General features: G+C 30.9%; 1 protein-coding gene across 11 annotated transcripts in view; it reads right to left on the reverse strand.

Annotated features, from left to right (window-relative positions):
• LOC118192223 (multiple PDZ domain protein-like) overlaps nt 1–27568 on the reverse strand; it is a 1451385-nt gene that overhangs the window by 625998 nt on the left and 797819 nt on the right. For all 11 annotated transcript variants that reach the window (XM_085818535.1, XM_085818539.1, XM_085818542.1 and 8 more), the window contains 2 exons: nt 23438–23674; nt 18323–18412 (listed from right to left, as the gene is read on the reverse strand). In XM_085818535.1, the coding sequence (XP_085674661.1) occupies nt 18323–18412; nt 23438–23674 (327 nt within the window). The remainder of the gene's footprint in view (nt 1–18322; nt 18413–23437; nt 23675–27568) is intronic.

Raw genomic sequence — 27568 nt, forward strand, 5'->3', positions numbered from 1 at the left:
GAGTAGGATCTGCCATTTCACCCCCCCCCTTTTCAGAAAAAGATGAGTGTAGAGGCTACATCTGAAGAAGGGATGCGAAAAAGATAGCCGAGAATTTAGAATGCGCGGATTGCGGCCCTCGCTCCCTAATTAACCCGACATCGATTTTCGGCGGAAGTGAGATTACGAGAAGGAAAATGGAAATGCGCAACAAGAGCGCCTGATAACCATAATTGCATTTATTGATTCACTGCAAGTACCGATTCTGCATCCCATTGATAATGCTTTCCGCACAAACCCCGGACGCTTAAATATGCCAATTCTACAGATAAACCAATAGTCGTACCACCTCACTTATTGCAGAACAGGTATAGTCTCAATTAATCAGAGCTACCAGCATTGGTCTGGCTGATTGAACATACTGTGGCAGCATGCCAAACTACCGAATCTATATTTGTTAAGGTTTCTTTGCGATGCTTTAGAGCTTGTTAGACACAATGCCATATTGTCGAATAGTCATGCCGCGTTGTTAACGATGCTGGCTGACGTATCGTAAGACCCGGGTTCGAATACCGGAAATGGCATAAATGCTTATTGGGGGCGAACTGTATAGTGTAGTGGGACTATACTTAGCCAAATCCAATTAAGCTTGTTAATTCCTACGTTCAAGAAGTCGGCGGAAATTGCTTTCTAATAAAACAGCTACATTCGAGGTGTAAATAAAAAAAAAAAAAAAAAAAAAAAAAAAGCCTCTTTTCAGAATAGAAGTGAGGTCTGCCTGTGGAGAAAGATGTTTTCGTTCAGGGCCTTTTAAAGGAAAATTAGTTCGCATCCACGTCACACTTTTCAAAAAGTCATAAAAACTATCATACAGCCAGCTCTTCTTCGAGATTTCAATACATGTCGAATTACCAGTCTTCAGCGACTTCACCGCTCGGCAACCGACAGCCCGATGACAGGGTGTGGCATCTGGAAAATAAAGCGATTATGGCAGGACAAGGATCTGTTTGAGTAAAGAAAAAAGCTTCTTCGCTCAAACTGCCATGTCGCATCGAATGGTCGAGAGATGCTTTAAATCCGTTTGCATTATACAACATGAGCTATGTTCAGGTTTCACACACTTAACATGAAGTTGCTGAAACACCAAAAATTTATTTGCGTGATTTTAATTACTTTATTGATTGAGATAGTATAAAAATACTATCCTACATAGAACATTTAACTGTTAATTTGTACCTGGCGCCACGTAATTAGCGGAGATAAATGACTTCAGTTGTTTGCTACCCAATTACTCTCACTCTGAAGTTAACATTGTTGTAACTTATTATTCTGAAATTGATTCACTGAATACTTTTTTAATTAATTACAGTTACTTCCATGAATTTTTAAATATTTTGCTAAAAATAATAATAAATAAATAAAATAAAATATTATTTAGATTAATTATTAATATACAATTGGATTAATATTTTATACACAAATACGGTTTCTACCTAACAATATATATTCGCATTCGGAAAATAATAAAATATCCATGAACATATGTTTTTTTAAGTTCTCGTATACGCTCACCTATATAGCGTATTTATTACTTATAATCGCGTAAAGCAGGGTTCTCAGCCGGTGGTACGCAAGAGATAAAACGGTGGTACGCAAAGAAGCAAAATAATTTTAACAGTTAAATTCAAAAATTAAAACCCCAACATCCTGATTTAGTTTTTTCTCTAACACTCGCAAATTTATGCGATCTGAACTTTGTTTAAGAGTGGTGTGATGGTAGTAAACAATTTATGTCTAGACGGTACGCGTTAGTCAAAAAGTTGAGAACCGTTGGCGTAAAGCATTATGAGTAAATTAATAATAATAAAAAGAAAAACCCCTCATAATACAAAAGGAAACTGATTCCTCACTGAACATGTCGAAAATTTCCACGAACTTATCTGGTTGTACATGACACGGCAAATTTATTTGTCTATAGTGTTCGGTATATAAATAGCCTGTAAATATGTATAGCAAAAATAATTACGTACTGTGTACAGACTTTAACTGAGTTGTAAATTTAGGATTTACCAGCTTTATGTTTAGGAAAATTAAATATATTTCACTGCTTAATTGTTTCTGGGAAAAAACGTGTTTTATGTTTTTTAAAGTTAAAAATTTATAATCTTTGTTGAAGTAAAACCCAATAAACGAGGAGACGAGGAGGGACAGCTCACTACCGTTACAGGAAATGCGTAACTACTCCCCGAGGGGGAAAAAAAAAAGTCCGATTATCCGGATTTTTTAAATATCCGATCGCAAATCCAGATATTTTGAATTCTTCTACATTACTTTTAAATTTTATACTTGTTATGAAAAAATAAAATTAGAAGTTTAATTTTAAATATTTAATTTCAGAATTTACAGTTTTTTGTGTCATTTTCATGTAGCCTTGAGAAATCGGTTAATTAAGTTAGAATAATTTGAAGAAATAAGTTTAAATGAAGTGCAGCAACAAATATGTATTATTTAATAGGCCGTACAATGAAGTCGTGGTGTCCACATCAGATTTTTTTAAAATAATACATTGCGATAACATTGGGTGGCAACAACCTGAAAAGTAATTCGAACACAAAAGAGCTACGGACAAAATGTGAATGTCGAGACTAATAGCAACTAGTGCTAAAAATTGATAAAATATTTTTTTAAAAAAATCTCACACACACAGAAATAAATAAATAAATAAAAATAATAATTAAAAAATATCAGAAATGAGCGTGTGTAAATTTAATTATGCAGGAGAATTTACGCCAAAAGCTGTCACGCACTCTTTTGATCTCGGTTGATGTTCTAGAAAGCTCTAAGGCCGAGCGATGGTATTAGTTGGTTAGGGATATATACTCTTTTAAAGTTTTCCCATTTGAGATGGATCACATTAATGAAGTTAGTGATTTTTTTGTTTCTTAACGATGGGGTCGGAGGGTATTATTCAAACTTACCAGAGATTACCCGAGTCACAAACCAATACCTATTACGAATGATACCGAAATTCAGTTTTAATCCCTAAAACATATTGAAGAATACGTGCCATTTTGAAAACTAGGTTATATATTAATTTCCTTTTAGTGCCTCCAACCCATCCAAGCGCCAAGTTCATAATACGTATGATCTGAATAAATAATTCACTTTCCATGACTAATAAACTTAGGTTACCACAGCAACCGTACAAACACTTGTCCACATCACTCGCTTACGAAGAGAAAACACACTCCTCTCAAACATACTGTACAAACAAGTAACAAATATGAATTTTTACTTATTTTCCGTTGAGCCAGGAGCTAATATTCTCATCGCTATTCATAAGGCCTACATCAGCTCCAAATCCGAGGTTTATTACACTGAAATTACTATGCGTATTGCACTGAATGGTAATCTGAAATAATGCGGCATGTTTGGTACATTTGTTATAGCAAAGCAAATGAGCGCTATATGTTGCAAGAAATAATGCTATAACAGTCACAGTAGAAAATACATGATACAGATAATGTTTTTGCCAGATTTATGTGTAATCTATTGAAATTAGCCAAGAAAATTTTTCAAAAATTTTAAAGCCCTCGGCAGTCTAAGTCCTCTTTGAAACCCCAAGTCCGTGAAGAAAGAAAGGGAAAAAAAAAAAAAAAAAAAAAAAAAAAAAAAAAAAAAAAAACTTTTTTCTTTGGTGGGTGGGGGAGGTATAATTCCAGAATACCAGACATTTTTTTTTTTTTTTTACCTAGATTCTTTAGGTTATGATGTAGTTAGTCCTTTTATAAGACTTGAGCACTTTTAAAGGAGCATGCTGATATATTTACTTAAAAGTGTCCTGGGATAAATATTGTTCAATGTAAATTTAGGATGCGGGGTTAGAAATATTGACTTCGACAAGGATTAAAAGACAACTAAATTAACTACCAAAACGTATTAAATTATTTCTTCAACCCAACACATCGATTGCTAATTTTATTTGGAAAAACCCTTCCCATTCAAATACTGTGTTAGAACTGCTGCTAAAAATGCCTTCCGAATTATCAAAGGCTATTCTATCAATATTCTAATATACCAGAACTGGAAACTGTTTCCTCAATAGAGCCTCTATTGTTACGTAAAAGAAGAATGGGAATAATCATGGCATTTCAGAAAAGATAATTTTAGATTACATGTCAAAGCTCGCAAATTTAATTCTTAGAAATATCCGCAAGTTTTTTTTGAAAAGATGGGAGTTGAATTGATAAAATAAGCTGTCAAAATGGAAAGTCCGGAAAGCCGTTTCTGTGACTTACATGCATACATTTTTCAGATTTTAAAAGTTGGTACTGTTAAAAAGAGACTAAAATAATAACTGTGCACATAAATATTGTTACAGAGGCAGTCAGGTGTAAGACGACAGTTTAGGAGGGAGGCGGATGATTTAGACTCGAATAAAATATTTATTTTTAGAGTTATGTCGAAAGGATGCGTACCTATCCGGTTCCTTTTTTAACTGTTGAAAAATCTTGCATTGTTTAGTTATTTCATTACAGCAGTGCAATGAGGGTTATTTGTTTAAGGCGGGGGTCTCAAACTGGCAGCACAAGCGACTTTATGCGGCCCGCGTAGACAATTAAATTATGTATTTGTTATAAATACGGTGCTGCAAGGATTTCAAGATTTTAGTTATTTGAAGTTCGAGTTTGTATTATTTTGATTCTCATGAAAACGAACATGATTCAAAAAGTCTATGAATGGTATTTCATTTACAATATGATAAAATTTTATTAAAAAATTTTAAGATATAGATTTCATTAATTTTTTTCGTATTTCTAAAAAAAAAAGTAAGTTATGAATTTTTGCACGAAGAATAATCTCTTTTTTTCGGGGGGGGGGATAAGTTTATATGTGAACAGCTTTTCTCACAGTTGAAAACCGATTTACCGATGAGTATCTACGCTTCGTGATGAAGATAATTTCCAGTAATTTCTTTCCAGAGGTTCTAGAGTTTCATTTGATACGGTAATGATAATTATTCCAGTAAAGCTAACAGACGTGAAGCGAATTATGAGTTTATCTGAAACAACGACAAAGTCTTGAGAAAGTTAAAAATTACTTTTTTCTTTGAAAAAAAAAAAAAAAAAAAAATTAGAACACAAAGGCACTCTCTTGCGCTATAATATAACTAACTCGTGGTGATGAAAATAAATAGAACAGTCAATTTTAAATCAAAATTTGAACCATAGTCAAAAACTACACAATTAGTTACTATACTTAGAAGCTTGGATTTTGGAGAAAATACCCACTGAATGGGAAAGAAGGCTCCATTTTAACTCAACTTGAACGGGGGCATTAACTGGAAATGTTCGCCGATAATTGGGACAAGGTCGTACGCCTGCAACAACACAAAATGAAGATCGTATTTAACACTAGGAACGCCACTTTCTTGCAACAGAACCTACTGATACCAGACTTTCGACTCAAACTATTCGAAACCAACTCCACCATGTGGGTTTGTATTCTCGCAAACTGATAGTTTATGTTTCCTTGACACAGGACCTCCGTGCTGCCCGCAGAAAGTGGGCACAGGAGCATCTCCAATGGAGAAGAGATGACTGGAGCAACATTCTCTTCACAGACGTGTCCTGCTTTAATGTACAACCTGACAATAGCGGGGTTTTCATCTGGAGAAAGCCTCTTCTACAGAATATTCCTGTATTCGTTCACGGATACAAGGATGAGATCCTCAGATCTATTGTGGTCCTTTTCCCTAAAGCAACGGAGAATGAATTCATTCTCTCGGATGATAATGCCAAGCCACATCGTGCTGAGCTGGTGAACAGTTTCCTTTTTTACAAAGGAATCCTTCGAACAGATTGGCCAGGATGTTCCCCACATATAAACCGAATAGAACCTGTTTGGGACATTCTAGGTGACAAGGGTTGTTACTCGCTTATCACCATGAGAAACAATTCAGCAGTTTGAAAGCTCTCTTCTACAGGAGCGGGAGAGAACACCCCAGCCCCTCTGATTCCATTCCTTGTAGATGTGCGATATTTCTTTCGGTCAGGGGAAAGCGTACCCCTTACTAAAACTCATTTGTATCTGAGATATCACATTTTTTGTTTGTTTGTATTATATGCATAAATTGTGCATTTTTTGTTTACCGACAAATATCTCTAATTGTGGCTTCTTTTATTTTTTTAATATCTATACATCATACATCAGTCACGGAAAATTCCTCATCTGCAGATTATATCCAAAATCATAATATCCCCGAATTGTTTTGAGCAGTGTATTATTCAAGGTGACCTTTTTCAGCCCAAAAGGGCGTTAACCCAAACTGGCTTTTTAGTCTCGAAATGGAATTTTGCATCGAATTATTATAAATGACATATCACTTTTTAAATTGTTGCTACCAAATATTACAGACCTTTTAATATATTTAAAGAAATTAAATAATGAAAAATCTGCACGTATGCATGTACTATATATATATACCTTCCATTGTTGAAAAAGGATGGTACCTAGCGCAATCAAATTTTGAATTTCGAGTTTTATATTTCATATTTTGTAAAACTTTAATGAATTTTTGATTAACACACCCAACAATTTGAAAATCAGCATTGGCAACGGCGTACGGAATGAAACATTTCTATCTTCAGCTCGCGAGACTGTCAATCAGAAATTATAAAGGTATGCTGTTTTTAAATATTTTGCGATTTGTTTCATAAAGTCTCTAACTTAGAACAACAATTTCGGAACTAAATGTTCACAGACAGTCTAGAAGTAATATTGACACTGACTTTAATCAAAGCAAAAGTCGTAGTCATTCAAGGAAGACAGAGAATTTCAATGGATCATACTGCTACTATTACTTTTAAATTTGGTGATAAGTGTTAAACCTAATAAATGTAAACGCCCATATAGCTGGAAGTTGTCGGAAAACTCCGATCAGCAGTAGATTCGACCAATAAAACAGTCGGTTTACGCTTTCTTGTGGACAGCGATGCTGACTCATTCATCATTCCGGCAATATCAGGTATCCGCCGAAAACATCGCGGACGAAAACGGAGAAACGAACGAAAACGGAGGACGAAAGCGGAGAAAACAACGCAAGGAGAAAACGTTGTAGTACAAAACATCGCAGTTTTAAAGCATTGTTCGAGATTTGCAAGAACTAACCGTTCTCCTTTCTCCTAATAAACTTAAAATAACTTTACATATAAAATTCTACAGCGTCATATTTATTCTCAAAATCCATAGAACTACGAGAAACTACAACAAAGATCAGATGGTTGCCACTCTTACAGTGATAAACTATGAAAAGAAAAATAACAACTGAGGCTGGGTTCTAACAATACTCCCACCTTTTGATTGATGACATATACTTAATCAATCAAAACAAAATATAATAAAAAATACTGTCCACAGAAATATTAAGGCTAAATAATAAACAAAAGAAAAAATTAAGTTCTTAAATTTCTACTCTAAAATAACTCAAGTAGTGTTCAAGTTAGAAATCTAGACGGAATTTTAATTTGTCGTCCACTTCTAGTCACGACAGTCTTAATGTCCTTTGATAAATCTGCAGCTGAATTATTCTTTGGCAATTTTGAGACTAAACTGTCTTCACCCTGCGTCTCAGTTTCATTTGCCTCATCTGACTCCAAAGATGAAGGTATTTCAAGAGGGAATATTCTCTGGATTGGTCGAACTAATTCTCCAGACATGGTTTTGACACGAACTACTCGAATGTTGCCGTCTTTTCCGGGATATAGTTCAATTACTTTTGCTAGAGGCCACAACACCTTGCGTTTGTCATCACATTCGATAAGAACTATATCACCGATTTTTATCTGTTGAGAAATCGGCACTGTAGATGGACGTTGCACTAGCAGGCCGAGATATTCATTTCTAAATCTCTTTCTCAAGAGCTCTCGTAAATTCTGTAAATGTCTCAGTCTCTTGTTGAAATCAACTTTATCAAGATGATCCAAGTCAAGAACTCCAAAGACTGGAATTTCACCTAAAAACAAGGATGGTGTCAAAGGGATGAGATCATCAGAGTCCTCTGACACATAAGTGAGTGGTCTGGCATTCACAGTTGCTTCGCAGTCGCACAGCACACTCATCAATTCTTCATAATTCAGACATGACTGGCCTAGGACTCGACGCAAAAGCTTCTTAATCATTTGAACAAGTCGTTCCCAAAAGCCACCCCACCATGGTGCTGCGGGTGGACTGAACTTCCAGTCGATCTTGTTTGTGGCGGCTTCTATCTCAATGGTATTCCAATTAATCGATCTCAAGAGATTATTGGATCCGACAAAATTGCTTCCCTTATCGCTATAAATTATCGATGGCCTACCTCTACGGGCAATAAATCTTCTAAGACCAGTAAAAATCCTTGAGTTGAAAGGGACAAAATCAGTTCCAAATGGACCGCCCTGAAAACAGCACATGTGAAAAGTAAAATCCAAGCTTTTCTTCTATCCTTCAAAATTAATGAGCCAGCTAAATCAACGCCGACAATCTCGAAAACACGAGCCTCTCTAACTCTGTTTTCTGGTAGAGTAGCAGGCACAGTCTGTAGTCGCTTACCTCCATGTCTCCTGCACCTGACACATGCATATAAAAAGCTTTTCGAATCGTAGCTCTACTTTTCAGGATCCAAAACGTCTCTCTAAGTGTTGATATCAGTACGTGAATTCCTGCATGAGACATAGAGAGATGTTTATCAATTATCAATTTCTCCACAATCTTATGATTCTTCGGAAGTAACATCGGATAAATAAAATTTTCATGGTCTTTCCTTTCAGTCAACCTAGACTTATTGACTTCAGCTTCTTAATATCATGAGATGAAAAAGAATCATGTTGAATAATCTTCACGATAGATTTCTCAGCCCTTATCAATTCATAAACTTTTAACTCTCATGATTCTCTTTCTTCTTTCGGGTATTTCCTATGAATCTGTGTATCCACCCAATTCTAAGTATCCACCAATTCTAAGTATTTTCTTATACTTCTCACAGAAGACCAAGTACTTTCAATGGTTCGCTCATTGTAGATTTTTCACTGCTCAGTTCTGTTTTCTCCCACCCTCTTAAGTCAAAGTTAGCACTTGCCATTAACTGAGTTGATTTTGCAATAAAGTATTCTGCTTCTTCATTCGAATTCACTGAAGTATCCATAGAACTACGAGAAACTACAACAAAGATCAGATGGTTGCCACTCTTACAGCGATAAACTATGAAAAGAAAAATAACAACTGAGGCTGGGTTCTAACAAGCATCGTGGCGTAAGACATCGTAGTCGAAAATAAAGCGGTTCAAAAACTTCGCAGTTTAAAAACATCGTCGTCAAAAATATCATGGTAAAAAAATAAAGTACATACAAATCATTGCATAACGATAACGTTTTCAGGTTTTGAAAGTTGTAAATGCAAGTTCGTATAAAATTCATAAAGCACAAGAAGAAAAGAGGATTTTTTTTTTTACTTCTATATTTCATATATTTGAATGAACTAATTAATTTTTCCTGAAAAAATTAGAAGGAATTTAAGCATTTAAAAATTTAAAATGAGTAGAAAATTAACGCAACTTAAAAAGCTTAACAGAATTTATATAGTTAATTAACAAATATATATAGTTATATAGTTAATTAACAAAAGTCATTAATAATTTAAGCTTTTTTTATAAAGTTTAATATAATTTTTCATGAGAAATATAGTCTAAAAATGCTTAGAAAAAGGAAGAAACTGCATGAGGCTACCTCTATAAAAATCGCTTAGTTAATGATCAAATTATTTTCTTTCCTATTTGTTAATGAAAATTACATATTGTTTTGTTTCCGTTTATTCTTAGTGTCGTTAACATTTTCACGTATGGCGTGCAATCAATTTTCTGGAGGTCGATTTGTTAGTTATAATGAAATTCAGTTACATAATATGCTACTATGCGATTTGAAAAACGCGTGTATGCGATGATTTGCAGATACTTTTTTTTAATCACGATATGTTGTTCGACGACAATGTTTTTAAACTGCAAAGTTTTCGAACCGCTTTATTTTCAACCACGATATTTTAGAAATGCGATGTTTTCGGTTGTAACCAAATATGAAACCATAAAATATGTAATTCTTTTAAATTGTATAGTGCAATTGGAACAATAACACCCACTTCGGGTTTCAAAATTTTAACTCTGGATTTAGGCCTACATCGATCATTCCAATTTCCTTTTGTAAACACTAACATGGATCGCGCTATTTTAGGTGCAGTTTTTTTAACCAAATTTAAATTTTCTATTGATATGTGTTATAGAAAGTTAATAGATGGCGTTACAGATGCATCCATTCGAAGTCATGTTACGTGCGTAACAAGTGCGGGTAGCATAAGCACGACTGACAAAAATTCTAAATTCGCAAATCCAGAGACGCAGCTAGAGTTTTCAGCGCCCGGGAACAACTGAAGAATTTCCACCCCTTTCTGTGTGCCAAGAATGGAAAACATTTCATTTTAAAATTTCGTAACATGAATTCAGCGCCCCCTGGATGCTGCGCTCCGGGGACAGTGTCCCCCCTTGCCCTACCCTAGCTACGCCACTGCGCAAATCTGTTATAACAATATCCGAAATTAACAAAATCGGATTACAAAACAAGTTCGGATTAACAAACCTGGTTATTTGAAACTTATAGCGTCTGTTAATCAAATCTACTAAAAGCCCACGTTTGTTTTCAAAAGCTCGCTAATTAAATGCAAATAAACTAAAACTGGCCAAACAGGATTAAAGATTTATGTTACAAAACGACATAATTAGACCTTCAAAATCTACATGGACCAGTCTGCTTCATTTCGTTTTTAAGAAGGATGGAAGTTTGAACCGTGCAGGGACTACAAGCGTTCAAACGCACAAACTATTCCCGATAGTTATCCTATTCCATGAAAGATGATTTTCACAATATATTAAAATAAATGAAAATATTTTGAAAAATGGACCTATTTAAAGCTTACTTTCGGATTCCAGTTGTGGAAGAGGATAAAAAGAAAACAGCAATAATGCCGCCAATTTGAGTTATACGAGCTTAACGTAATTAGCATCGGGTTAAGGAATGACCCATCTACGTTTCAACGATTCATCAATGAATCCATTCCGGAATTATCATTTGATTTATTATTAATCCCAAATATTGACTGTGCACAGCGTCTACAACACACTGTTCTGAAACCAAAGATCGAAACACCACACCGCTTGTAATGTTTCACAGCAACTGTATGAAGTTACTTTTACGTTCATTGTGAAACTGTGCATCATTAAATATGTTCCCCCCCCCACACAGGACAGGGATTGTGTGCTCCACTTTTCTACATTTAAAGTTTGATACAAAACAAGTCACCTATGAAATTACGATCGATTTTTATCTATCCCATTCTTTTTAGCACGGGTTTCTTAAAGAAAATTAGCAGGCCATAATTTCCATCTTTTCAACGAAGGCGGCGATTTACCCGACAACAGAAACGATTCTTTAAAACGATCGTTTCTCTCTCATTAAATATTAAAGATGAGATAGTCAGGTATACAAGATTCTTGAAAGTTTGTATTCATAGTTCTTTGAAATTTATTAATAATTGAAATTCGAAAAACAACATATAGCAAAATATACTGCTGTAAAAGTACTAATATTCTATAATATAAATAAGAAATTTTGAAACTATTCGTAATTCCCTATGAGTGTGATTTGAGTAGACAGATTAAAAATATCAGAACTATTAGAATGGAATAACTAATTTGAGAGGGGGGGAAAAACTGAAGTAAACAAAAAAATTAGCTAGATACAATAATACACTTAAGATTACTAATAGAAAACAACAGAATAAGATCTTTTTACTCATGTTTCCCTCCCTTCAGATTAATCCTAAAAGGTACTGTGATTAAAACTATATTAAAAAATTGCTAAATTTGTAAGCTATATCAGTTTGATTTAAAAAAATTTGGACGTTCTAAAAATTTTGTAACCATATATATAATATATACATAGATATAGGTACACACAAATATATATATACACACACAACCTTGCCCACAAGAGTCTTTACCCGGCCTTTAATTTTGCAACCGGTTGTAGAAAAATTTAACTAATTTAGAAAAATTTCTACTAATTTGGTCTGTGAAATGGGGGTTGCAATGGTACAAAGATCATCGTGATTGGAGTAGCACGGACTTAACACGAGTTCTCTTTAATGATGATCTCGTTTTTATTTAAAGAGTGCTTCCGAACAAAAACATACTCAATTAATTAAAAAACATTCGTATGGCAACATAAAAGGCATTGGTGCAAAGTGTTAAAATCATGGTATAGGTTGGTGTCATTTTGAATTGCCGCACTGATCTGCACATTTTTATCGATGCAATTATAAATACTGAAATATACGGAGATGAGGTTCTTCATCCTGAAATCAAGCTGTTTAGCAATGCAATCTGTAACTGATTCCTCTTAATGGATGATAATGCTGGTCTTCATCCTGCTGCACTAGTGAACAATTATATTTAATGCAAAGGAATCCATCAGATGGAGTAGACATTCTCCAGATTTAAACCCAATAGAGTACGTATTGGTGTTCTACTATCGGACAGATTACCACTCTTAACAAGACCACTTACCACTCTTAACAATGTATTCATCTGATAGAAAGCTTGTACTAGGACGCCGACTTGCACCGCTGCAATACCCACCCAACCATCTACAGCAGCTTCTAAACGCTACTAATCGTGAATACACTTTGCCACTGCAGCAACTTCTGGACAGTCTAATACAAAGGACGGAAAATCGCTGTTAAGCTTGCATTTAAGTCAGAGCTGAACGACTATGCTATTTACTTCTTCTGTATACCTCTAAAAATTTGTGCCAAGACTTTTCGCTACCTTATTTCATACCACATTTCCTATGTAAATTTTTTTTTTTTTTTTTTTTTTTTTTTTTCAGAATAAGCAGTTTTACATTTTGAAGCTATGTTAGGCATGACAATATAAAGATCTTATCTTATTAGCTGCAAAGTCATTCAATTTACATAAGTTTTTTAATTTGCTCCTGTAATTTTCCCTACTCCATCCCTACAAGTGTATTGCAGTCTTTGACTAATGCATTATACAATAAGTCATTTAAGATGCCTATAATTGTAAAGAACTGGGGAAAAAAAAAAAAAAAAATCCAACACAAATTTACCTCTAAATAATTAAATATTCAGAATTATTTTCATGGTTTGCATATGATTATCATGGTTTATGTACAATCGTCATTTATATTCGATATATATCGTTTGCCAGTTAATTCATATTTCAAATTCACTACAAATCTAGAATTCATCTGAAAAAAAGGAGGAAGAACACTGCATATTCATTCTACTAAAATGAAAACTTCTTCATTTCGTAACCCTCAAACTTTTATTTTGTCATTTTGTCAATGGGAAGCTTCATTAATGAAGCAAGAAATGTAAATCCCATCAAAGCTTTATAAGCAAATCTGTATGCAATGGCTCACATTATAACAAAGTTGTTTGAATTTAATTAAACTAGTAATAGTAAGAGTTAACAAAAGGTTAAATTGTGTAATATCCAATGGAGGGGAAAGATGCTTTTTTAACCTTAATTTAGGTGAAAAGAAGATTTCTCCTAAAGTTTTTATCATTTCTGCATTTATTTCATAAATTATGTGTGTGCTGTGGAGTGTCAAAATGATGCACTGATTTATCCATCAATATACAGGAATTTAATAAGAAACAAAACATGGAAACCTAATAAATAATAGCATATCAACAAAATAGTATTAAAAACATAAGATACTTATTTCAATAATACTTTACTGTTCCACAGACAGCAATGAGGAGTTCAAAACATGACTTATGGAGGAAAAAAAAAACTTCACCCTTTTTTTTTTGGTACAATGCTATATTTTAAAAGCCCATGCAATGCCAAATGCAAGCAAGCTGTACCATGAGTACAACTGATGAAAAATATATCGGTTTACAGCACTCATGGTTAAATTGTGTTTCAGAATTACCAAAACTTTAATGTACCACAAAGTACAGAGAAAAGAAAATCATTATTATGGAAAAATATCAATTAGAATTATAAACTGATCCTTTAAAACCATCATCTACTATACTGTTCATTACTAAACTCTGATACAGACTGTGTCATTCTAAACAGTTGCTTGGGAATACTGCACTTGCACAAGTTTCTAGATAAAAATTTGACTAAGCTTCTTTTTGAATACACTAGTACTTCTCAACAATATGAAACTAATCTGAAAGACCATGCCTTGGGTAATCAATTATTGCATTATTCAAATTAATTTTGTTTTCTAAAAAATATACTGCTTAGATTTATTCATGGAAATCACATCTTAAAACAAAGCAGAATTTACTTTTTTTTTTCTTTTTGACAACAACAAAAAAGTACTTCTAGACTTGTATAATAATAATATAGAAAGAAATTATGGTGTATACATACACAAAAAATATGTTTTTTCAACTGTACTGTAAAAAAAATTTGTATTTATATTGTGATGGATATCTCCTTGTGTTTTATTTAATGGATAAAAGATACGATATAAAGGAAAAAAAAAAAAAATTTGAATTGCAGTTCTTTTATTCTGCTAAAAAATGTCTAAACATCTGACATCATAAAATATGTGTTTATTATTCATTTCTTTTTTGAGTTGGTTATTCACGTGTTTGCAACGTATTTACAAAAACAAAAAAAATTTCTAATAGAAGTTTCAATGACCAAATAAACTTAGTGGAAATGATTTTAAATGAATTCCTCAAAGACAGATGGCAGCACTTCACATAAAATGGAGGTGTGAATTTTCTTTCAAATCTTAAACAGTAAACAGCAACAGCTTTTTATTGTACATCAAGTCAAATTAGAAAAAATTAATATCTAATAATGCTTTTTTAACACAAGCTTTTCTTGATTTATGGATGTAACTTGTCCATTTGTCACGGAAAATTCAAATAATAACAATAAATACTTGTATATGCAAACAGAGAAACATGATTAAATTAATGAAAAATTGTTTACAGTAGGCGAAAAAATTAAATGTTTTCGAAAATACAATTTAATATATTTATACTGTTATAAGAGAAATGCTATATGCGAAGAATATGACACTTTTGCCAAGCCTCAGTTATTTGATATAGCTTTATTTTTGATGCTACTTAAATCATAAAATTTATCATTTTACTTTTGGTCATAAAATATCTGGGCTAACACTTATCTTAATCCTTTTATTCATAATGTTTAATGCATAATTTTGTAATTTTTAATTAATCTTCAGTTCAGGGTATAATTAGTGGCTTTAGTGATTACTGGCAACAAGTTTCATCATTCAGACTTCATCCAAACTATTACATTCTGTTAGTAATCAATTTTATAAATGTCACCAAATTTGTACTCACAACTGAAGATTAATAATAATTTCTTCTTAAAGCAAAATAAAAAAGTGAATTGATAATTATATTTAAAATGATAAATATTTTTTCTCCTTGCTTTCATCAGATTCTGTACATGTAAATACCGAAAGCAATTACAGAATTTCTGATTTGGATATTATTATATGAGGTTCTAAAAAAAACCAAGCAAGCAGAGATTAATTGTACATTCAATTAAAAACAAGAAACAGCACCACACGAATGGTATTCTAAAAAAAAAAGAAATGGATGTAAGAAGAAAGAGAATTTCTTGTAAGAAATTCTTAACTAGCAGCTTAGAATTTTTTTAGCTTGCAATTCATTTTATCAAAACCTTTTCTAGCTTTTATAAACAGGCATAAAATGTAGAGGATTAAATATATAATTAAAAACAGAGTATTATTAAAATGTAATAAATTCACAAGAAAGAGTTTGAATTAATTAAAATAAAAAAGAAAGAAATTTAATAGAGCCAAAAACATACTTTTAAAGAATAAAATAACAATGACTTTATTTCATTCAGACAGAGAACAAACAATAAATCACAACATCACAGAGTTCCTGAACTAGGATCACATATCACTGCAAAACAATAACATATTTTCGCTTTGAAAACACATTAAGATATCTCTTTAGTTTTTAGCTTTATTGTTACGATTGATGGACAAGGACGGAAATTCCCATAGAATCTGAAAACACATTCTAATCTAGGTGGCTAAGTATAGTAATACAGATTAGAGCATGATAATACTTCTGTGCTCTTTCTTACTTCAAGAAATTAGATTTGGGGGAAATACAGTTTCTCTAGTCACAGAATAAATTCAGGAATATGCTTTGGGTATCATGGTATAAATTCCAGAAAGTAATTGACATCAAATAACAACACATGTAATAACTTTACAACTAAGAACATATTTTTAAAATATTATAATTCTATATAAATTTGTTACTAAAAATTGCTGTGTGGAATGTCTAGCATATTTATAAAAGGTTCTGATATGATACTTGATTTGCAAAATATAAATATGATAATGATTTTCATCTATTAAATATTATTCTAAATTAGGATTAAAATTAATTTGTACCTCAAAAATTATTTTTATAAAGTAAACAAAAATATTATATTTATTTATTTTTTCAAAAGGTAGAAAATAAGTGTACAATATCTTATTATCGAGACTATTTAAATTTTCTTTTGAATGTTATTTTCCCTGTTATAAATTAACTTTGAATTAATTTTAAATCCTGTTTTTTATATTATTCTTTTTATAGATAAATAAAGATTGATTATATTCAAGATATTTGTATCTTATTTTGAACATTATATTTCTTATAATAAATCCACTACCTGTAGGAACACAGTTTACAAAAGGATACTTATTAAACACTAAGTTAAGTGAAAAGAAAATATTTTATCTCTTTATATACATACTAAATAGAAAAGTCTATTCAGTATGTCAAGAAAGCAGCAAGATGCTTCACTCCATCATTTCATGAAATATTTTATAACAAAACAGTTATTAAATTCAGAACACTGCAAATTACTGACAGCAAACTCAAATTTATATTTACTCTGATATACTACTTTTGCAAAATCTCATTAGTGAAGAAGTAAATCAGACATATTATGTGCATCAGATAAACCCTACATGATTTAGTTTGCATTTAAAGTTTACAAGAATAAAACACAAGTTTGAAATGCATTTTATATTTCCTTCACACAGGAAAAAAACAATTTTAATTTCAAAATGCACTAACAATTTTTAGTGCATTTGGAAATTAATTATTTGTTAATGCAATTATTAAATTGTATTACACTTTATTATCAACACAAAGTAATAATTTATATTAGCTATGTTCCTACAGTTCTTTTCAGAATTTTAAGATCTGTGTATAATACACAAAGATTTGTGTATAATACACAAATTATGTATTAACTTCCAAATTATGCATTTAACTTCCAAATAAATATTTACTATTTATCTGATGGTTCACAGAAACATTTTTCCATGAAAAAGGAGATGGGTTTGATGGTTACTTTCTGAATATTTAAAAATTATCTTACCTTCTTAAAAAACTGCTTACAACTGAATAATTAAGAATTAAACTTATTTCAGCAGTTGATACAAAATCAAATTATGGCCATACTTTATCCCATGTATTTATAATGCTAAATTTAATGCTTCACATTCACTGATCAATGAAGGAGATATTTTAAATTATAATCTTTCTTCTCCTAGGATGTAACTACGTGTGTGTTCATTAGCGACATCACATATCTGAACTTTTTACAACAGTAGTCATTGACTAGTGTGCCAGAAAAATTTATTCTGGAATTTAGTAATAAAAGAAATTTCATTTGTTCTAAAGAAAGATTCAACTAACTTTTAATAATTACAAGCTCCAGATATTTGTGCTAACCAAGTGACCATACTTCGATTATGTTATCAACTTTTGCCTTCATAGAATTAATATATTTACAGCTTAAATCACAGGTCAAAGTTCTAAATTTGAGCTATGAAAAACGTAAAATTCATTTACTGCAAAAGATAGTATGCCAACAGGATTCAATGTTAATCACATTCTATAAAGCACAAAGTTAATGTTGTCTAAAAAATAGAAATTTTTAAAATTAAATTTAAGAATATTAAGTTTGATAACTGTTCATGCCAACAACCATCTGCAAAATGGTTCGATAATGCTACAAGCTGCAAAATAGACATTTTACAAGCATTATTGCGTTTCCTATTTATTATATAGTATATGCTTTTTGTCAGCATTCAAATTTAAAAACATTGGAATTTGAGCATAAATTCAAGAGTAATCAAAATCCTTCAGGTGGTGGAGGTGGACTAAACATCAACATGGAGTCGGGCGAAGAACTTACCTGCTCAAAGTCCAAATTCAAACTCAGACGAGGAGGTAGATCAAATGAAGACTTCATATCTGGCAGTGTGGGACTACTGTCCACAGAGATCTAGAAACATTGGAGATAAATCTTATTTTTTTACAAAATCTACAGTAAATCTGAGCTATTACAGGAATAAGTTGTTCTTTAACTATGCAATCATATGTCAAATTAACTTCAGTATTCTTTCTGCTCTTAAAAATGTTATTTCATTAATAACTTTGTTTTAAATTAAATGTCTATTAAAAATAACTATGTTTGGCTCAGTTACACATAATTTGTTAAAGATGTTCATTACTGGCAAACATGCACAAATGCACATGGGTGCACTCATATTATAGACAGATCCAAAACATATCCAAATTCTAGGTCCACTGAAATGATATCAAATAAGCATTACAGGGCAAGTATTGCCTTACAAAGATTTTGCATATAAAAGGTCCCACATGTATGAAAGGTAGACAAATGCTGTTCTAATAATCACTTAACATATATTCAGTAGGATCAGTGTCTAGAGGCATAGAATTAATAAGAGAATTATTGATCCAGTCTTAATCAAATAGAATTTACTGTTTTTGAATATTAACAACTGAATGATTCTCAAAATTTTTCTATTGACAATTTCAAGAGAAATATTATTTTACCTAAGCAACAAAACTTTTACTTGCATTAAAAAAAACATGAAATATATTTTATCTCTGTTGATAAACTTAGTTTCATTAATATATCAACTTGCAGTATAAAATTACTAATGAGGTAACTATCAGTCCGAGTGTAAAAGTTATTTTGGATTTTGATTTCAAAGAAATACATATTCAATACTGAAAATGGTTTAAATCTTGGAGGTGACTTTTTTTTAAATTTAAGTGGGTTAATTAAACAGTGTTGACACTATGAGGTACTGAAATTTATAATTAAAAATATCCAATCTACAATGTTTAAACACATTAGGATTTTTATTTTTTTAAAGTAAGCTTTTGGTATTTGGAATCATAATTACTCATAAGCTATTAACAATTAACTAGTATTTTATTTATTTTGCAGCTGGTAATTCAGTAGCAAATATACTCAATATTTTCAGATAAATATTTTAGTTCTTCTCATTTATTACATCTACAAAAGGAAACTTTTTGAACGGTTTATTTATCATACAAAATTATACATGTGTTACAAATTATACATGTGTTTATTTATCATACAAAATTATACATGTGTTAATTATACAGTGTGCATGCAATTTGTATTTTTGATTTAAGATAAATATATGCCAGGAAAATTCTTTTTACAATAATGTTTATCCTTTCTTCCCAACATCTAATACATTCAAAATTGAAAAATTCTGTTATTTTATTATATATATATCTGGGTTAAATTATCAACATCACACATCATTGGGGGGGAATAAAACATGCCAAAAGAAGACAGAATATGTATAAGCTTTAAATTTGAACCTATAGAATTTTCATCAATAAGTCACTTTGTTCTTTCTGTATATTATGTAACCATGCCATGAATATTTTCCTCTCTTATCCAATAAAACTTTCCTTGCAAAACCTGTGATAAATTTCATATATCACAGCAGATATCCTGTTAATTTAATGATGTTTTACAAAATAATTTTGTAAATACATTATAGCTTGGTTTAAAGGTGATTTTGATACTGTAAGATTATTTTGAAAATTTAATTTTTGTGAAGTGAAAACGTTTACAAGCACTAACCAAATATATAAGAAATCATACAGATAATAAAAATTTGCATATGTATTATAATTGTAAATTATTTATTACGCTCCATACAACATACTGTCAGAATAATAATGTCTGAAACACATAACTGTCTTCATCCATGTAGAATAAATGATTTTGAATTTTTCTAAATTTATTAATGTCCTGTTTGTACAAAAAAAGGAGCATATGACAGATAACTTTTGCTTACAATAACTATAATTTCTTTTTTAAAAGTGGATGTGAGCACTCTTCAAAAACTATTTTATGCACTTAAGACTCAGGCTGTCTGAAGGTCATTATTTCTTGTAAGGCATTTATTAAAAAATATAATTATTTAAAAATATTTATAGCTAAAAACATGTGGATTAACTGATTATTATAAAAATTCTTTGGTCTGAAAATGAAGTTCTCAGAACAGTGGCATGTAAGCCCCAAAAACCATGCAAAATCGTTGACCTATTAAACACAAATAACTTGGAAAACCTTCTTATCATTTGGAAAGACAACTAACATAATTAATGAAGTAATTTTGCAATAAATATAATTCAACTAATAAACAAAAGAATTAAATTACATGGTCAAGAGATGGGTAAGACCAAATAAAATTTCTACATAGTTTGAAACATTGAGATTTAAATTTTAGATAAGAAGACATCTGAATAATGTGTTAAAGTATGGCTTTAACATTTATAATTATATGTTATGTTACATAATACTGTATTTTATGTGGTAGAAAAGAGAATAAAACAGAGATAAAACTATATATCTGAGCAAGAAAAGACCAGAATTAAACAAATAATATTTATTTTCCAAAACATTGTGCTAATACCCAAAGAGAACATTTACATCACTTTTCAAAAATGTTCACACAAAAACAAGGATGAACATTTCAACAAATGACACTGTTCAACAAACACCAGAACTGAAAACACTTGTTACACAACAAAACAAGGATTTCACAAAGTTCAGATCTAAACAAAAATATATCACATGTAAATTTTCACAGCAACCTATTAAATGTTACGATATATGCTTTTACAACCTGAATACAACCTCATAATAAAGATCTGTATATATTCAATTTAGAAATGTAAAAGTTAAAAAGCTCTTTCAATTTTATAGAATTTGAGAACAGACAAAACTAAACGATGGATTAAATGCAATAATTTTGATTCAAAAAGAAAAGAATGGAATCTAAAAATTAAGTAACTTTTTTTAATTTCTTTGAAATGCTTTATGCCTCACATCTTAAAAAGAAAAGAGACCGATTCTTTACTTTTTTATTGGTGCTAAATGAAAGGAAATTTTTTGTTAATAACTTAGTTAAATACACACAAATATATATATATTTTTACCTTTTCAAGAAATATAAACATGTGAACATGATAATAAAGCATATCACTCCAAAAACTGACAAAAAATGCTCTTTATGGATAGGTTAATTGCTTACAATAATACAGACTTACAATTTTTAAAAAACAGATAATAAAAATTCACAAATATGAAATGCTAAAATTTTTTAAACAAGTATTTTTTAGTCTCAAATTCTCTTTCATGAAAAAGAATATTTGGATAATCTCTTTATAAAGACGGAAGCATTTTTATAGCACACTGTATAAAGGCATAACAGTACAAGCAGTGGAAGAGGTAAGCACACAAAGAGTTCAATAACAGAATAGTCTGCCCTTCATGATAAATTTTATTAGCTAAATTCTATAGTTCAAGTAAATTTATCAGAACAAATTCAAACCCTTAAAAAATTATGCTATTCTAAAAATGTGAGCACAAAAAAGTATTTACTGGAAACTTTTATCACAGTGAATGTTATTTCATTAAGTCTTCAGTAATTTAACAAAAAGAATTCCACATATACTTATGAAAATATCATATATTTCTAGTTTTAAAATTAAAAAAAATTTCAAACATAACACAAAGCCTCTGTATTTGGAAAATGATGGAATATATGTATGGTTTAAGCATCATCAATGCATTTTGATAGCATGGCAGATACTAATATTAGGTTACTTAATGGTTATTCTGATGGTAGGAAAAATACATATGTTCAAGAACTTTTAATTGATAAATGAAACAGGCTACTAACATGAAAGTACAGGAACATGATTTACACACAGGACGAAAATTGTTACAGCATTTTTAAAAGAAAGTCTACAGTATTTGGTTATGAAAACACAATTTTGACCCATACATTTGCTTATCTTCTTTATAAGTACTGATAAAAGTATCAGACATCGAAAAGTAAAATCTATATATGCTCATCCTTATGTCAAAAAGTAAATAGAGAAATGCAATATTTATCTATACATTTTCAATGCTAGAAAACTGAAAACATATTAGAAGTTCCTTTTTGAAAACTTTGTTTTTCAAAACAAAAATTAAAATTTGAATTTCAAAAAGGCTGCTCCCCCCCCAAAAAAAAAAGTGAACATGATTTAGATTTTTTTTAATAATTAAAAAGTATAGTACCCGATAAAGAATCATAACCCTTTACCATTAAATAAGCAGTTATTAAAAATTATGAAATTTAGGTAATTTGAAATGTCACAAAATAAACATTTCAAGATTGCCTTTAAGAAACTTATATTAAGACGTCAAGTACTAAAATGCATTGATTTTAAAATTACACGTATATATTAAAATTACATAAATACCACTTGAAAAAAACATTTATTCATGAAGTAAAATTTCATCAAAAGAAAGACAAACCTTTCAGTAGATTTCTCAGAAATTGTGATCTTTAAAAATTAAGTATAATTCATAGGATGAAAATAATAGTTCATGTACATTTAAATTTAAAATACCACCAAATAAAATCAGAAGTTTATAACAGAAAAGCGCTTTCTGATACAAAATATTTGTGCAACACGGTGCATGTGCTTCTCAAATTAAGATGTACAGTAAAAAGGTGCCATATTTCAAGTAATTTTAAATGAAATTAAATGTCTATATAACTGCTGAAAAATATAGTTAAACTAACTAAGAATTGGATATTTTTTAAATTTCACTACTTTAATGCCTCATTAAATAGTCGACTAATATCTATGAATTGAGCGAAATATCCCAAAATAGAATTGGGAATACTAAAATCTGAACATTCAAATTTTACTACATGCTAATACAACATATGTCAATAGCTGCCATGTGTGTTTCATATTTTTATAATACGCCTATAGATTTAGTATTGTGCTTTGTACTTGTTGATTGTTTAGCTTTAAAAATCTAAAGAAAGATTAACCTTCCTCAGAGAAAAGTACTTTAGAAACTTTCAGATTTGACTAAAGATGATGGCATGCCCCCAGCCAAAAGGCCCTTCCCCCCTCCCACCCGAGAGACAAAGGTGTCACTCACCTGTCCACTCTGGCCACTCTCGGGCAGGGGGAGGGGCTTGGCAACACCTATACGAACGACCCCCTTTGGTGCACCCTTCAGCGCTTGCACCGCAGCATCAAGACTAGCATTCTCTAAGTTAATATCATTGACAAAGAGTAGTCGATCTCCAGGGATGAGACGTCCATCTTGCTGAGCTACTCCACCTGGCACTAAGCTTCGAATAACTATCACTGTTTCATTTGGATTCATGGGATCCTAAGAAAAGGAAATGCCTTGTGAAATTTAGAAGCAAAACTGAAGAACAATTAATTGCATAAATTAATAATTAAAGATATTTGTTTCCAGATTGTGAAATATGACCTTTAAAATAAAAAAATTTTGCAGAAATAATTAATCCCTAAATTTAGAAAAATTTAATTTATTAAAATTTAATTAATTTAATTAAATTAATTTAATTAAATTTAAATCAATACAAAAATCAAGAATTTATGCATCGTTATGGATGCAGAATAATGAATACATGTTCATAACTTTAGTTTCATATTATTTGCATGGAGCTTCTCATCAAGTTCCCCCACCTTAGGATCACCCCATGAACAAGTAATTACTTTAAACAAAAGGAAAAGTCGACCATTATTATGAAAAGTAGGCAGCATCTGCACCCTTTGCCAATATTCAGGCAGATTAAGATCCTGATCATAACAAACTAAGCTGGCTTAAAAGCAAAAACTTCTTCGGAGTTTGCCTTTATTGATAAAGGAAATATTCCCTAAAAAGCAAAATTCTTCTGTTTGCGAAGTCTGAGCAATGCATTCTCAAGACAAAATATCATTAACAAGTTATGTAGAGTCTTGCAATATCTAGCAGGAATCAAACAGCAAGGGATTATAGATGCAAAATGCAATACAGTTAGTACAAACGCAGATGCATGATAGGAGCAGCTCAGATTATACCACATGAATTACAGCAATACATAATTTTGTTAAATGCAGGTGGATACTTACTTTGCTAAGGCCTAAAAGAATTTTATATTATTCAAAATTTCTCTTTCACACACTTTTTTTCATTATCAATAAATAGACAAATTTACATTACTTTTAATAAAGAGTTATGACAGTTCATAGAAAAAAATAATTTTCCTCTGAAAGTGAAGCACTTATTTATATTTCATTTGATTTGTAACAATTCCCTACAAGAAAATTCAAATGAAGTATGTAAAAAAATCAAAAATTCCTAAGCTAGGAGGTTGAGGTTATTTGACTATGGCAAAGCCCATAAGGGGTATCTAGGGAAAGGGATGCCTTCACGGAAGGCTTTCTAGAGAAAATTCACTCATATTCATATTTCACATGGAGAAAACTATGAAAATTAACCAGGTAGCTAACCCATTGTGTGGGTTCAAGCTCATGTTAAACTATCAATATTCAGTAACCTAATTATGTGGCCAATGGTGGAATCCCTAAGCTACAAACTTTTCTAAAAAAATAAATTCATTAAACATTCAGCTCATTTTACTGTATTTCTCCATATAAATTTTGGTGAAATATATATACAGATGATCTATACATTTTTTAATTAATGCTAAAATTCACATTAAATTTTAAAAAAAAAAGAAAGAAAAAAATGTACGGTAAAAATTTAAGACAATAATAATAATAATAACGATACTAAACTAAACTCAGTGGCATAACAACCATAGTGGGCCAAAGTCTTCAGTGCCCCGAAATTTGCTTTCTTGACCGTGGGCCACAGCATGAGCATATGTCCTGAACAAGTGGTCAGCTTGTCGCAGGACCCCCGGTATTTAGTCCGCATGCGAACTTGGTACTCATTTTATCGACTCACTCAAGGGATAGAAGGCTGAGTGAACCTTGCAAAGCCTGGGGATCGAATCCCAGACTTGTGGTGCTGCAGCGTGATGCGCTAGCCACTGCACCACCGGGTCTAATAATAATTATAATAATAAACCTAAAAAAGTTTAAGACCTCTAAAATAACATAAAATATTAACATTTGAAGAATACAGTTGCTATATATGAATTCAGCCATTAACATATAATAAGAAATATGTAATTTTATGACACTGCAATATCTTTCTTGCCCTTTTTTGAGAATAACGAGGTTTTTCCTCTAGGAATAAATATATTTGTGCAGCTTTTTAACATGACTAAAATTGGAACAGCTTTTTTTAAGGACAAAAAAAATTTTGATGAAATATATAAGAAAGAAATAATACAGAAAAAGAAGAAAATAAATAATACGGAAGAAGCAACTATTTATTTTTTGGAAAAACCTTTTTTTATTCTATAAGTTGTAAAGAAATATAGCGTAACTACTTGCAATAGCATCTTGTATTAAAAGATGTATCAGGAAATTGTAAGTATATTTCATCACATAAAACATTTCAAATATGTACACAAAATTGCTTATTTTATCAAAGAGATTACTTCAGAGAAAATCAACTGCAGAAAACTTGCCTGATTATGGGATTTAGAAACAAATTATAAAATATTAAAAATCGTGTCAGTTCAGTACACCAAAGATTCGTCTATTGTGACACCACTTTTCCATTTTTGTCCAGATAAATATTTCTCATAAATAATTCAGTGCATTCTGTGTTTGGTGATATGTGGTGGAAAAAGATGATGCACATTATGTTTTTTTTTTTTTGCTTTTTTTAAGACTCAAATCTGCATTAATCACTTTGTTTACAGTTGAGACTGAGCATTTTACTGATTTTGCAACTGTCCTTTGACTTCACAGATTTTCTTTTAACATTAAAAATAATTCTTTTGCAACATTTGAAACATTCCATTTTTCCTTAGATACTTATTTGGAACAATTTTTGTACTTGAAACGAAATTTTGACATTTTTCCCCCTTTGCTGTCGACAATACATATCATAGCTTTAGATATTGAAAAACCATGGCTTTCACAACGTTTTTTAATAACTAGATATGCATAATTTTCTTCGGAATGAACATACATATAGCCTTCCACCCAATGCTTTTTTAAAAGTGACATTTTGCATGAACACAAAATCTTTAAAGTAGCAGACGATAATTATTATTATTTTTTTTTTTTTTGTTTATTGTTATTTTTTTAAACAGCAAAGCAAAATCATCTATAAAAATGTACAAACAGCCTCTGTATTCATAATCTACTTTGAAACTAAGAATGTAAGTTACTGTCTAATAAAATGCAATTACAATACTTTGTTTTAACCTCTATTTATTTTATTAACCACTGATATTTAAAGTTTCATTACATCCCCCAAGCAAGAGAAAAGCTGAAGCTCTAGGAGCAAATTAAAAACAAACCTTTTCTTGGAAACTTCCTTTTTTCCCTTGCACATAACAGTTCTTATTTAGTAATACTTCGACAGAGTTTTAAAATACAAGCACAAAGCTGATATCTTAAATCAAATTTTTTACATAACATTTTACTACTTTAAAGCATAAATTACAATAAATTGATCCTTTAGTAAATAAATTTCCGGGCTGTCTTGAAAGATCAGTTTTACTGCCAAAATGGAAAAAAATTAAAAGCATTTAAGAGGTATAAATCTATCATTCCCTTTACTAATTCATTAACTGTCAAAATTTTCCTACAGGCTACAACTTTTTCTGGGTTTTCTGGTTAATGTACACACTGAAAAAAGACAGATTATGAAAGGAATTATGAAATCATGAAAGATTGAATTTCTCATGAGTGAGAATCAAATTCTGTGTAGCATTCACATCAAAATAAAATTAGTTTCAAAGATTAAAACGCATGACATTAGAATACAAAACAATAAACAAGAGTTAAAAATTAAGTACTTTATAATATGAATTACAGTTTTTGAAAATAATGAGATAATAAATCTGCTTCATATAAACTGTTAACAAAAATCAACAATTACTAGATATGCAAGCTTAACAGGATTACATATGGACCCTAATATCAAGCAAAAATACCTGCTGCTATTGTAAACACAGGTCAAACTTTTCGCAAGGAAAGGGAAGAACAGAAATGGAAGATTTCATTTGATTATTAAATTTAAGCAAAGCATTCAAGGTTTACCTTCCTAAGTTCAGTGCAAAAGAGATCATGGCAGATCATAATTAAGCAGAGGATGTCTTAAAAATCTGGAATTATTCTTCACTTT

This window comes from Stegodyphus dumicola, chromosome 6 (assembly GCF_044657685.1).
Source record: "Stegodyphus dumicola isolate Sdum_Otavi_A_Nest chromosome 6, ASM4465768v1".
Classification (NCBI taxonomy): Eukaryota; Metazoa; Arthropoda; class Arachnida; order Araneae; family Eresidae; genus Stegodyphus; species Stegodyphus dumicola.